This window comes from Salvelinus sp. IW2-2015, linkage group LG5 (genome assembly GCF_002910315.2).
Source record: "Salvelinus sp. IW2-2015 linkage group LG5, ASM291031v2, whole genome shotgun sequence".
Taxonomy (NCBI): domain Eukaryota; kingdom Metazoa; phylum Chordata; class Actinopteri; order Salmoniformes; family Salmonidae; genus Salvelinus; species Salvelinus sp. IW2-2015.
In genome coordinates, this window is record NC_036844.1 from 9,121,013 (window position 1) to 9,134,659 (window position 13,647).

Sequence of the window (13,647 nt, forward strand, 5' to 3'; positions counted from 1 at the left end):
CTTTGTTTTCTTCACTTTGGGTTAGGCTTCTCACACAAGCAATAGTGAATATGGGGTCTTTGGCGTCAAACTCCATAGCTTGAAACTGCTCTTCCTCCTGACCGGTCCTGAGTTTGTCCTGTTTCTCTTTTAATATGTGTGGGCTCTGGGTCCTCTTGCCCCAGACTGGGGCTCCACTCCTGTTCAGTGCAGCTGCCCAGAGGAAACCTCTTCACAGACTGGGGGAGTGAGTTKCTGGGCCAGGGGGTCTGAAAAACGAAATATATCAGCCTATAAATCAATGAATAATTAGTGATATTTCAATCTGACATTGTTTCCAGTTATCTTTATGTACCCTGAGGTTCAACCAGAAATACTGCTAGCTGAAACGTACAGAGCCAACAGTCCTACAAAATATTCTAATGACTACAAACTATTGCTGGTGCAGCTAGYTAGCTAACATTGGTGAATTCGTTACTGATAGACACTTGATCTGATTATTCTTTTAACAAAACGTTGTCTGATATATGTTATATTTAGCTAGTTGATACAAACCCGTCCTCTTTTTGCGGTTGATTGTGCCGTTTTCTGGTTATAGTGACTTAATTGCACACACGACTGGAAGAACTCATCAAATTGTTTGACTTGGTCAGTACAATCCGGAATCCTCGGGACGTCCCTACTCAAACTTAACCCTTAATTATTTTAATGAATGGATAGGAACGTCCCAAGGCCCAGATAGCACGGACCATTTGACTTTTGGGGTGATTGTGTTCTAATTCTCTACCTAAATCCCAGGACTTGCAACGTGCCTTCTCTCTACATGTAGGCCTGGACTGTGAACTGATTCTATACCTGTCTCTGTAAACTGGATGGACAAAAACATTTTTGTCATGCCCTTGGACTACTAAAATAATCCATGGTATAACTCCCTCCAGGCCATGGCACGCCCATGCCTCCAAGTACACCACAGCACAGCCCCACTATGTACCAAATGTTCTATACCATCATTCAGGTTAAGCTGCCTACCAACCATGTGTGCAGCATGCCTTTGACACCTGGAACATTTTATGCAATATACTTGTTTCATGGTAAAAAAATAAAATAATCACTTACCGTTCTCAAATGTAACCATACGCGTACATTGTTTTAAAATGTGGAAACAAGATATGGCCTTGCAATTACGACCAATTAAATTATTTTAAACCATGTCATGGCTTTTGCTTTTTTTTAAACGAGTGTCCACTCGTATAGCACCACTTCATGCATACATCCAAAGCATGTCCCCAAACAACCTTTCATTAGMGGGAGAGACCTCTGCAACTGACATGATTAATAGCAAACAGCTTAAAGAGCACAAACCATTTAATAAATGTTACTTTTCTGAATTCTTATGTTACAAAGACACAATACCCACATGTAACCATCTGAAATCACACAGACATTTCAAAGTACATCACKTGTGTAGTAAAACAGGTGTTGCATTTCAGTTACGGAAGTAAATTGAGATTCCAATTCAATAATAGGAAATTACTTATTGAAACAAAATGGCCATTTTCATTCTTCAAATTAGGATTTTGAACACTAGTGAAGGTCATTTGCTTCAGTGGAGGTTCAGAGTAATGCAGTCCTTTTTTACATTACTGTGAGAAACACCTGTTGTGTTGAGGGAAGGCCCATTCTGTTGAGTTCACATGTTTTCTAACCAGACAATGGAAACTCGGATGTTGGTTCACTGACAGGAGTAATGGTGCTGCTGGTAGGTTCCTCAAACCTGGGTGGTATTCATTAGCGCACACCGGTTCAAGACGTAGCAAAACTCAAATAAGCGTTTCTTATTGGAAAAGTTCAGGCAGTCCCGCCCTGTTTCAGTCAGTTCTCWTCCGTTTGGGATCTAGTGAATACCACCCTGATGTTGGACACACTGGCTGCATCTCAGTAGTCTACAATGGCTTCCTCAGTTTGTCTCCTCTCCATCTGAACTAATCTGGAATCTGGTGATGTCACTAGGCCAGCGGTGCACAGCAAGTCTGATTGGTGCACGTTGACATGGAGGCCTAGGATTTGCCAGCCTTGCCCCCTCGGCTCCTCCCCCCAGTGTAGCGGAAACTCTTCAAGGGGTTCTTGCTTCGGAAGTCCTTCTAAGAAGAAAGAGGGATGAGACGGGGTTAGACGGATCAGAGGATCCATTACAGTTTTGAAAGTAAATGTTTGCTTATTGTYTGTTGCTCCCAGTGTGAAGGAAATAATGGGGGGGAAAAAGCTAATGGAACAGCTGCAACTCCCCAGCCTGGTCTTTGTTGAGCTAGGTTAGGGTTAAGGCTAGGGGTATAGGGTTAGAGTTATGTCTTGGCTAGAGTTAGTTCGGAACCTTACCTTAAAGGTTGTCTTGACGACCCCGTCAGGTTTGGGCTTCTCTCTCCTCCTCCTCTTCCTGCTGGACATTGGGTTGGCCACTCCCCTCAGCGTCGGAGGGACTGAAACGGCCAATGAGAATAGTGTTTACATATCACCGTAAGCTGAGTGTAATGTTGAAAACCATTGATAGGAGAGAGGTCCCTAAGCAACGTGTGTCTCTTACTGAGGTATTCTGGTACGTTCTTCAGGTGTGGCTTGATGACAGCAGGGTGCAGGTCTTTATCGTGCCTCAGCAGCTGCAGGTCTCGGGGGTTGTCCTCAAAGTACGTCTAAGTGACAGAACAACTGACCAATCAGTGCCGTGGAAAAGGAAGAGAAACACAAAGGGGRGCAGGAGAGAGAAGGAGAGAGAGAGAAGCCCACTCACCTTGAGTTTCTCTGAGTTGAGCAGCTCCTGTTTGATCTCTTTCAGTCTGGCCTCCCTCACCGCCTGCTTAGTTACTGACCGCATGGCATCCTAGACACACACATTTATTCATACAAAATCCAAACTACCTGGTTTATAGCCCACAGCTTTTCATACCGCACCTGCCCACACCCGCTGGTTCTGTCCAACTCCCACCCGCTACCGCAAGAACTGGTCCCGAGCCCAAACGCAGTCCCACAATGTTATTTTAGGCGTATGTGACGCAGCTCACYTGCCAGCCATATCAAAAACACGCAAAAATAACCCAAGTAGTAGGTTAAATTACCAGACATTCTCACATGGCCCATTATATTAGGCTAATCATATTTAGGAAGTACACTTCCTTGGAAAGTTGCCCTATGCTTCTCTGCCCATGCACAAGACTGTATCCTACTCTAATTGAGACCACACACACACACACAAACCTGATCTGGCAGGTATGACTACTGAACTAGAAGCAGCAAGAATGACGACAGCGACACTTTCTACATTTTGCATTGTCCTATAGGATATAGCCTACCTTTAAGGAGGACGATATTCAGGCAGAGACAAAATGGGTCATTTGTATGAAAATTAAAACCGCCCGCGTCGCTCACCATGGTAGCCTATRCGCACGTGTTGCGCCTTTATACCGTCATGTCATTAAGGATTGCGCCTCCACATCTTTCCACTATCAATATTTACTGGCAAAACTTAGTCTAATCATATTTAAAACTACATTTCCTTGGAGAGGTAACCGCCACGTGATTCTCCCCGYCCATGCAAAGGCAGCCTACTCTCTTTCATTGAGACCACTCAAACTAGGTGCACTTGATCTCRCACGCCCGACCAGRAGGGTTACTTAACTTCAGGAGCGAATTGTAYAAAAAAAAGGGCTTTTAACACAATAGGTAGGCCGACTCATGCAAAGCAGAAAGACAACCGTTTCCAAATGATCTGCGGAACAACAAAAATAGTTGAATCCCAAAGTTGTCTTGYCTGACCGCCTGCTCCCAACCGCAGCATGAAAAATCCAGACCGCGCCGCAATGATCTCTGTTGGGACCCGCAGCCCTCTAGTGTGAGGTGAACAGGTGTGATATAACATCCCAGGTGTAATGTACGTACCCGGCAGCGGTATCTGAAGCCCTCAATCTCCTCCATCTTAAACTCGTACGGCTTCAGAGCACACTCGGCGTTATCTGAAAACGCACAACACAGAGGCGCTAGGTCAAACAAACACAGACTACCGTTACATCCGCACAGAGAACAGGGTCTGTCACAAAGACAGACTACCTCAGATAGAAACACAGTGGCTGATCTTACCTCCCATGAGTGCTTCCTCCACCTCTACCAGCAGGGGGAGCTCTGTGTGTGAGATGAAGGTGAGAGCGGTGCCTGGGTTGTCTGCGCGTGCCGTTCTACAGGAGGAAAAGGTTGAATTGTTCAGCTTTACCCAATACCTTCATCCTTTGAGCGGAGAGCTCAGGGGCAAAGTTTGAATGACACCCKCTTCTAGAGCTCCGCTCAAAAGTAGTGCACTACAGGAGCAATAGGGCGTGATTTGAGATGTAGCCTTTGTGTGTTATTTCAGGAGGTACAGGCTTGTTACATCAAAATTGGGCAATACAATTGTATTCTGTTGTATTATGTTGACACTGACCGCCCAACACGGTGGATATAGGACTCCACGGTGGTGGGGAAGTCAAAGTTGATGACGTTGGAGACATTCTGGAAGTCGATTCCCCTGGAGACGCCGTACTCCTTGTCCTTGGCTCTGTGGGAGTCAGGTGTGAGAGGTGAAGGGTCATTATACCGTCGCCTCGGGTGTATTACCTATGAACCGAACCAAACGAAGCAGGGAGCCACGTGAATTTGTCCAATAGGAACTCTCGTTTCCGTTGCGAAACGTTTTGCTACAGTACAGTGTACACTACTGATTACCCCCCTGCATTAGTGCAGAGTTGAAGAACAGCTTCCTAACTAACTAAGTGGCTCCTTCTCTGCTACAACAAACAGCTTCAGTCCAAACTGGGCACAAACAGTATCATTTCAACTCTGGATAAGKCGTTTAAAACGACCGACTGCTAAATGACTAAATTGTATGGTGCAGTATCCCATACCTCCCTGCGTTCTTCTTCTTCTTCTTCCCTTTCCCCTCTGCGGCCTGCGCTGTGGTGGTGGGATCAACCAATACCTGCTCGTCCGTGGCGATAATGTAATCATAGAACCCCTGGTTAAACTGGGTGATGATGTGACACCTGGGGAGAGGGGGCGAGAGAGAGAGCGCAGGAAAGTGTTCAGATTTTGTTGGATAAACGGATGGATGTCAATCAACACCCACATCGTTCCTTCCCACCCTCCCTCCCTCCCTCCTCACCTGGAGTGGACAGGCAGCTCAGAGTTGAGGACACAGGTGGGGATGCTGAAYTGTTCCAGGAACAGTTTGAGTCTGTAGCACCTCTCCACTGCCCCAACAAACACCAGGGTCTTGCCCTGAACCAGGTGCAGTTTCAACAGGGTGTAGATGAGCAGGAACTTATCCTCTTCCTCACACTGAACACTGTACTGCTGCAGCTGGGAGCTGTCTGGCAGCTGGGAGCCCTGCAGCTTTAAAATCACCTAGGACACACACACACACACACCGTATGAGAGGAATTCCGACAGAGAATATGCTATTAAAGCAGGGCCATGTTCAGTTGGGCACACCGTCGAAAAACGTTTTGAAAAGGAAAACTAAAATGAGCACTACKCTTGTTTGTGTTTGTCTTACAGGATTGTGCAGCAGCAGTTCCTTCAGGGCCTGGACATCCTCACTGAGAGTAGCTGACATTAGGAAGGACTGGTAGATCTTTGGCAGGTGGCTGATGGAATGACACACACAAATAAAATAAATTTAAAAAAAGGTACATGGGAAAGAGAGATTCCCTCTAAACAGGTTTCCATCCAACCTTTTTACACAAGTAAAGTAAATGTCACGACAGGCCTGATGGAAACAGGAAACGTGTCAACAAAACAAGATGACCCTAGACTAGGTGGGATCTTTCTGTGTCTGCTATGCGAGAAATTGCGGTGGAAACCCCTTTATGCRAAAAAATTGATATAACAACCACCGTATCGAAGTAAACGGAGACAAGCACTGATATGTTGTGTGGTCCTCCCACCGCGATGCGAGTAAAGCACGCACTTTATTMGGCTACAGATGAAATAAGGTATGATGAACTTCACAGGGGGGTGGAAGTGCACGGTGATGAGGGTGGACGCTGCTTTTCAAATTAATATCGAGGGTCTTATTCTGGGGGCATGATTGGCTGCCATGTGACACAAAAATAATCTCATCATGTAGGTAGTCTTCCCGCACTATCTGCAAGCTATTAGAGAACACCCGCAAGACCAGAGTGGGTAACATTTCGCTATACAACGCAACATTTAGTGTGACATTAATTATCAGCAGAGTTGAAAAAGCGTGTAAACCCATGTAGCTTGTATTTTTTTTGGGGGGGGGGGGGGGGGGGGGGGGGGGGGGGGGGGGGGGGAGCGGCGGGGGGGGGGGGGGGGGGTCGGGTAACAAGGGAATTTAACCGGCGAAAGGTTTATTGTAATGTGCACTGTCATCACGCACAGCCCTTTACGCAAAACACGTCAATTTGATGGAAACATATCTTGTTGGGAAAATGAGCATATTGATTTTTAGAACATTCACATACATCTTTTGCCAATTGGATGGAAATCTAGCACATTTCAACATAACCACTCACAAACAGTACTCCATTATAGATTGGTGACACTATCAGAGTGTGTGTACGTCTCTCCGTCTTGGTGTCTTACCACAGCAGGCCCTTGAGGTCGGCCTCGAAGCCGAAGGAGAAGAGCAGGTCAGCCTCATCTATGACCAGGGTCTCCAGCGAGGCCTGCAGGTCCAGGCTCTGGGCACTGAGGTGGGCCAGCACCCTAGAGGGGGTCCCCACTACCACATCTGGCTTTTCCATCAGGATGGGCCTGTCATGAAACACACACACACACACACACACACTAGTAAGTGCAGGTACACACACAAGCATGAAGACTACACATCCTTCTTCCCAGGCATTAATACACAGACCAGAACAATGTATCCTGTAACAATATGTTAGATGATGACAGTTGAGCAAACGGACCTCTGGGCAGACAGGTCAGCCTTGCCGGAGATGTCTGCCACCCTCACGTCTCTGGCACAGTAGGCAGTCAGCTGGCGGATCATGGCCTGTACCTGCTGCCCCAGCTCCTTGGTAGGAACCAGGATCAACGCTCTCACTGCCTGCTCACGGACATTCTGTAGAGAACACAGCAAGGTTCAAGCAGTTTCACCCTCGCTATAACTACTGATTACTCTTAGCCCAATCGAAGGGCTATGCCACTACTACCAGAGATGGTCTAAAGCACAGGTGTCAAACTCATTCAACGAAGGGAAGACTCAAGTCACTCCTCCCTTGTACTTGATGGACCAAAGAATAATCAGTTAAGATCACTGGTTAGTTAGGAACTGCACTCACCTGGTTGAGGTCTTACTTGGCCACGCTCTAGCCTCTATGAATCAGAGCGTGAAAGACTCCTCTCTCGTCTAACATTTTGTGAACAGTCCCATGAATGTACTCTACCCGTTGTTCTAATTTTGTCATGTAGGAGGTAATCGGAGACAAAATACCCAGAGAGTAGTGCTATTAACCCGACTTTCAGTATGCTGGTCTGTATATCAGTTTTATATTTTCAATGTGAACGCTATTAGCATGCGACTTGCATAGTACGTCAACAATGGCCGAGTTTAACCCGAAAGCACAGACCAAATGTTATCCCACGCAATCAGCTGGCAAATTTCACAAGCACTTCCAGGTGAAGGAACAAAGGAACACGCTTTGGTCGACAACGTTCGGTTACCTGCAGCTATTGTTCACATATTGTGCATCACATGAAACTCATCAGAACCTACCGGTGCTGCAAAACGTTTGGTAAACAACATTTTCCTGTGGATACCCCATCCACACTTCCTACAGCCAAATGTACCAACAGCACAGACAACCAGTATAGTAYGTTTAAAAATTATTTTATTCAACATTCTGGCTTGTTGAAACTATTGAATATTTTTTAAAGCGACTTATTTTGGACTGATAGCCATGGAGTACCCATGGTAACAGTGATGTTTAGACCACAGCCATACCACCCTCCATCCATGGAATGAGTTTGACACCCATGGTCTAATGTTATAAACCACTTGATACAGTATGGCCTTTGCTACTACTACTTCTCACTTGTTTGGATGTCAAGATACGCTGGATGACGGGCACAGCGTAAGCAGCTGTTTTTCCTGAGCCAGTCCTGGCCCTGGCTAGAATGTCCTTGCCCTCCAGAGCCAGTGGAATGGCTTTCTCCTGGATCAAAGTGGGCTGAGCCCAGCCCAAGTCCGCCAGCGCCTAGGTGGGGGAAAAAAATAAGTGTCTAAGTTACTAGCTAGGAAATCATATCAGAACAAAATGCTGTGGGACGTTATCTTATCTCATTCGTTTCTTTCTGAAATATTCTGCATGACAACTTCTTGAATTTCCTGTATTTAAGGTGATTGTTTAAATAACTAGTTACATATTGAAATAACGTAGTTACATAGCTAACTAGGTTAATTCTACGTCCCATTTAAAATTGAATACGTTGATATCCAGACAGATTGACAGGCAAAGTAAACACTTTTACATGGTAGCTAGCTAACAGTTAGCTATCGTTAGCGATGTATGTTAGCTATCCTAGCATCGTTCAGTGTCTACTGGCGTATAGTTCTCAGATTTATATCACAATTGAGGTCATGCAATTTAACAATTCAGTTATCCTCATATAGTTTCACAGGAGAGGAGAACATCTACCTTTAAAATGCGATCATCTATGCCCATTTCATGGAACTGCAGCCTGTCGGTAGCCATTTCTTGTCTCTACTGATTCCACCAGGCTTCAACACGTGTGTACGTCGCTTAACTTCTACGTCATCCATCACTTGAGCAGGGACGCGTAGAACATTTTTTATTTGTTTTTACGAAAGGCAACATTATTCCCGTCAATTAATACATTTTCGAATCTATATTTTGGCCGTTTTTAATTAGTTAAAATATTTACAAATCACGTATGCAATAATAGATCAAATAGATTATTATACCACAACTCAATTTTGTAAAGACCAATAAACTCTGGATGGCGATATTAGACTACTTTTCCTTAAAAACACACGTTTTTAATCTCGATATATACATGATATATACCTTTCTCCAAGCAGCAGGATACTATGCTGACCGCACGGGGCACGAACGCAGATTTTTTTTTCTCAAAATATGTCCCCTGCAAAGTGCAGTGCAACTGTTTTTCACAGCATTGCAACCATATATGAAAAATAAATGAATCATTTTGACTATTTAAGCAAAACTTAGCAATGCAATACACTGTATATGGGATACTTATTGGTTTGTAAAGATTTTTTTATTTTTACTAACTGTCTCATAAACTGGGGTGTGAAATACTCAGTAGGGTGTCTACTAACCAAATATTGTTTTGGGGGACTATGTTACATTACCTGCTGCTGGCTTTTCACTCCACCCCTCAATAGCCCCCAATAAAATACACTATATTTGGGGGAAAATATTGGCTTGTAGAGAGTACTGTTCTACCGGTCTTGGCTAAAGTGGGGTGGAAAATAGAAAGTAGGGTTTCTACTAACCAAATATGGTTCGTTTTGGAGGTAAACTGTATCGAACAAATCCAGTGTCCACCAAATCCACTGTATCGAACTATGTATCCACTTCGTTCTCCACCTCCTCCATAGCCCCAAATGCAATACACTGTACATGGGATACATAGTTTATTGGGTTGTAGAGAGAACTATTCTACCTGGCTCAGCTAAAGTGGGTGGGTCTCTATTCTCTACTAACCAAATATGGTTCRTTTTTGAGGGGGACTGTCTCTTACATATCCAGAAACACAGCTTTAAATTACCTGGTAATATCCATGGTCCTGAAATCAATACACACTCAACAAAAAATAAAAGAAACCAAAACGAAAATCTCATTTATTTACAAGTGAAATGTAATGAATATTAACAAGGCTATTAGGACACAGTATAATCACACTTTCTGAACAGGAATGGAGAAAATGATTTACAAGTTGTAGGCTGATATGTGCTGCTTATCTATCAAGATTTGTAGGAAGGATCACATAATTCCATCCATGTCACCAGGAAGGCTCAGATAATGAATTTACTGCAGGTGGCAGTAAATCACCAACCTTGGCTTTGTACCTCTTCAAACAACACACTCCAGATGGCAGTATGCACCCTTTCAGTTTGTTAACCAACTCATTTTCTTTTTTTAGTAGGCGAGTCAGTTAAGAACAAATTCTTATTTACAAGGACCAGCTCCTAAGACCTATAGAGAGAGAGCATTACGGAAAGGGGGATAACTAATCACAACAATGCATTCAACTGAAATGTGTCTTCCGCATTTAACACAACCCCTCTGTCAACATCCACATCTTCGGTCGCCCGGGGAACAGTGGGTTAACTGCCTTGTTCAGGGGCAGAGCGACAGATCTTTACTTTGACGGCACAGGGATTTGATCTAACAACCTTTCGGTTACTGGCCCAACGCTCTAACCACTAGGTTACCTGCCGCCCCTCATAGAAATATTGGTAGAAAATGGCACTACTTCAAAATGGAGACGGGTTAGGGTTTGGCCGGGGTAGGCCGTAATTTTTTTAAAGCACTCTGCCATCCCGTTCTGTGAGCTTGTGTGGCCTAGCACTTCGTGGCTGAGATGCTGTTGCTGCTAGATGTTTCCACTTCACAATAACAGCACTTACAGTTGACCGGGGCAGCTCTAGCAGGGCAGAAAGTTGACGAACTGACTTGTTGGAAAGGCGGCATCCTATGACTGTGCCACGGTGAAAGTCACTGAGCTCTTCAGTACGGGCCATTCTACTGCCATTGTTTGTCTATGGGGATTGCTAATTTTAATCACTCATCATTATTAACGATTAATGACTTAAACTGCTGTAATTTCTAAATGTAATCTACAAAACGAACTAAAATAAAATAAAAACCATCATGAATTATGTTTAGTTTTAGTTTTTTGGGGGGCAAAAATCTAATGGGGTTTTCAAGTTTTTCGGGTGGGTGGGGGGGTGGGGGTTCAAGCATCTAAATCTGGTTGGTCACATTGAGATTAAATTACAAAGTCAAAGGTAGACTCAGCGAGATGACGTTGCCACAAACAGCACCGCAGATATTGGGTGTGTTTGAGTGGTAAGGCTAAAGCAACCGATCGTAGACGAAAGTCTAGAAGTGAAATAGGAGGAGGTGCAAATGCGACAGCCCAAAGTCAGACACTAATGTGGTCTTCCAACAGCAAGTCTCAGATGGCAGTGTTGCCATTGTTAATAAAAGGTTTTCTTATGTTGAGATTAACATGTATCTAAGCCCCATATCACTCACTCACAAACTGAAATCATAATATAATGTGTACACATTGTACAATCAATTAGTGAGAGAGATATATTTGAATATATCCAGCGTACACATAAATCCTGGGAAAATTGGTTCCTGTTTCAGTCATGTATTTTCTCATGTTCGTGTGGGTTAAACAAGAACACCTTAACGATTGGTTGACAATAGAGCCTCCCACAATGCAGGTGATGGCTGCATGGGGCAGTTGGTGAGAAGCAACTGCAGAAACTTGCAGTTGACTGCAGTCAAAACGTCATGACCTTGGATCACGTAATTTTTGTAAAGTTCATGTAGAGTGCCTTCAAAAAGTATTCAAAACCCTTGATGTTTTACTGCCTGAATTTAAAATGGATGACATTTAGATTTGTTTTGTCACTGTCATACACACAATACTCCGTAATGTCAAAATGGAATTATGTTTTTCAAAATTTTGACAAATTACTTGAAAATGAAAAGCTGAAATTTCTTGAGTCAATAAGACTTCAACCCCTTTGTTATGGGAAGCCTAAAACAGTTATAATGTGCTTAACAAGTCACAATAAGTTGCATGGCCTTACTCTGTCTTCAATATTAGTGTTTAAAACCTGTTTGGGAAAGGCGTGCGACAACATCCGGTGAAATTGCAGAGCGCCAAATTCAAATTAAATGACTATAAATATTTAACTTTCATAAAATCACAAGTGTAATACATCAAAATAAAGCTTAACTTGATGTAAGTCGCTCTGGATAAGAGCGTCTGCTAAATGACTTAAATGTAAATGTAATGTTAATCCAGCCGCCGTGTCAGATTTCAAAAAGGCTTCACAGCGAAAGCAAAGCATGCGATTATCTGAGGACAGCGCCCCGCATACAAACACATGAAAAACATATTTCAACCAGGCAAGTGCGACACGAAAGTCAGAAATAGCGATATAAAAAATGCCTTACCTTTGATGATCTTCTTCTGTTGGCACTCCAAAAGGTCCCAGTTACATCACAAATGGTCCTTTTGTTCGATAATGTCCTTCTTTATATCCATAAAAACTCAGTTTAGCTTCAATCAATAATCCATCCAGTTTCGCTCCATCAAAATGCATACAAAATGAATCCCAAATGTTACTAATAAACTTTTCCAAACAAGTCAAACAACGTTTATAATCAAACCTTAGGTATCCTAATACGCAAATAAACTATAAAATTTAAGACAGAGAATAGTATGTTCATTACCGGAGATAAATAAGAAAGAATGCGCTTTCTTCCACGCGCTTGGAAACACTACAGCCAAAACTACAATTTCTGGGTCATTTTTCCACAAACCAGCCTGAAACGCTTTCTAAAGACTGTTGACATCTAGTGGAAGCCCTAGTAACTGCAATCTGGGAGGACTTGGGCTTATAATTATAGTACAAGCCATTGAAAATAGTGGTAAGCTGAAATAAAAATTTGGGGGGGATGGTTTGTCCTCTGGGTTTTGCCTGCCATATCAGTTCTGTTATACTCACAGACATAATTGTAACAGTTTTAGAAACTTTAGAGTGTTTTCTATCTAAATCTACAAATTATATGCATATCCTAGCTTCTAGGCCAGAGTAACAGGCAGTTTACTTTGGGCATGCTTTTCATCCGGACGTGAAAATACTGCCCCCTATCCCAAAGAAGTTTTAACATGATTTTTAAATGACTACCTCATCTCTGCATAACACACATACAATTATCTGTAAGGTCCCTCAGTCAAGCAGTGAATTTTAAACACAGATTCAACCACAAAGACCAGGGAGGTTTTCCAATGCCTCGCAAAGAAGGGCACCTATTGGCATATGGGTAAAAATATAAAAAAGCAGACATTGAATATCCCTTGATGTTGGTGAATTTATTAATTATACTTTATATGGTGTATCAATATACCCAGTCACTACAAAGATACAGGCGTCCTTCCTAGCTCAGTTGCCGGAGAGGAAGGAAACCGTTTAATGGCAGTGATAGGAGAAAACTGAGGATGGATCAACAACATTTTAGTTACTGCACAATGCTAACCTAATTGACAGAGTGAAAGAAGGAAACCTGTACAGAATACAAAATATTCCAAAACATGCATCCTGCTCGCAACAAGGCACTTAAAGAATGTGGCAAAGCTTTGCACTTTTTGTCCCGAATACAGTGTTATGTTTGGGGAAAATCCAATATAACACATTACTGAGTATCACTTTCATATTTTCAAGCATAGTGGTCACTGCATCATGTTATGAGTATGATAGTAAGGACTGGGGAGTTTGTTAGGATAAAAAAAATGGAGCTAAGATAAGGCAAAATCCTAGAGAAAAACCTGATTCAGTCTGCTTTCCACCAGACACTGGGAGATTAATTCACCTTTCAGCAG

The 13,647-nt window shown here is 43.2% G+C and overlaps 1 protein-coding gene across 1 annotated transcript; it reads right to left on the reverse strand.

Moving 5' to 3' along the window:
* Nucleotides 1-1,528: 1,528 nt before the first annotated feature.
* Nucleotides 1,529-8,778, reverse strand: ddx56 (DEAD (Asp-Glu-Ala-Asp) box helicase 56). Its single transcript, XM_023987420.2, has 14 exons — nt 8,670-8,778; nt 8,067-8,228; nt 6,939-7,093; nt 6,610-6,780; nt 5,555-5,645; nt 5,162-5,403; nt 4,905-5,042; nt 4,445-4,558; nt 4,108-4,202; nt 3,910-3,983; nt 2,765-2,854; nt 2,561-2,666; nt 2,356-2,456; nt 1,529-2,120 (listed from the first exon to the last, which is right to left on the reverse strand). The coding sequence occupies exons 1-14, from the start codon at nt 8,724-8,726 to the stop codon at nt 2,037-2,039; spliced, it is 1,680 nt and encodes a 559-aa protein (XP_023843188.1). The 5' UTR covers nt 8,727-8,778; the 3' UTR covers nt 1,529-2,036.
* Between the last annotated feature and the right edge of the window lie 4,869 nt (nt 8,779-13,647).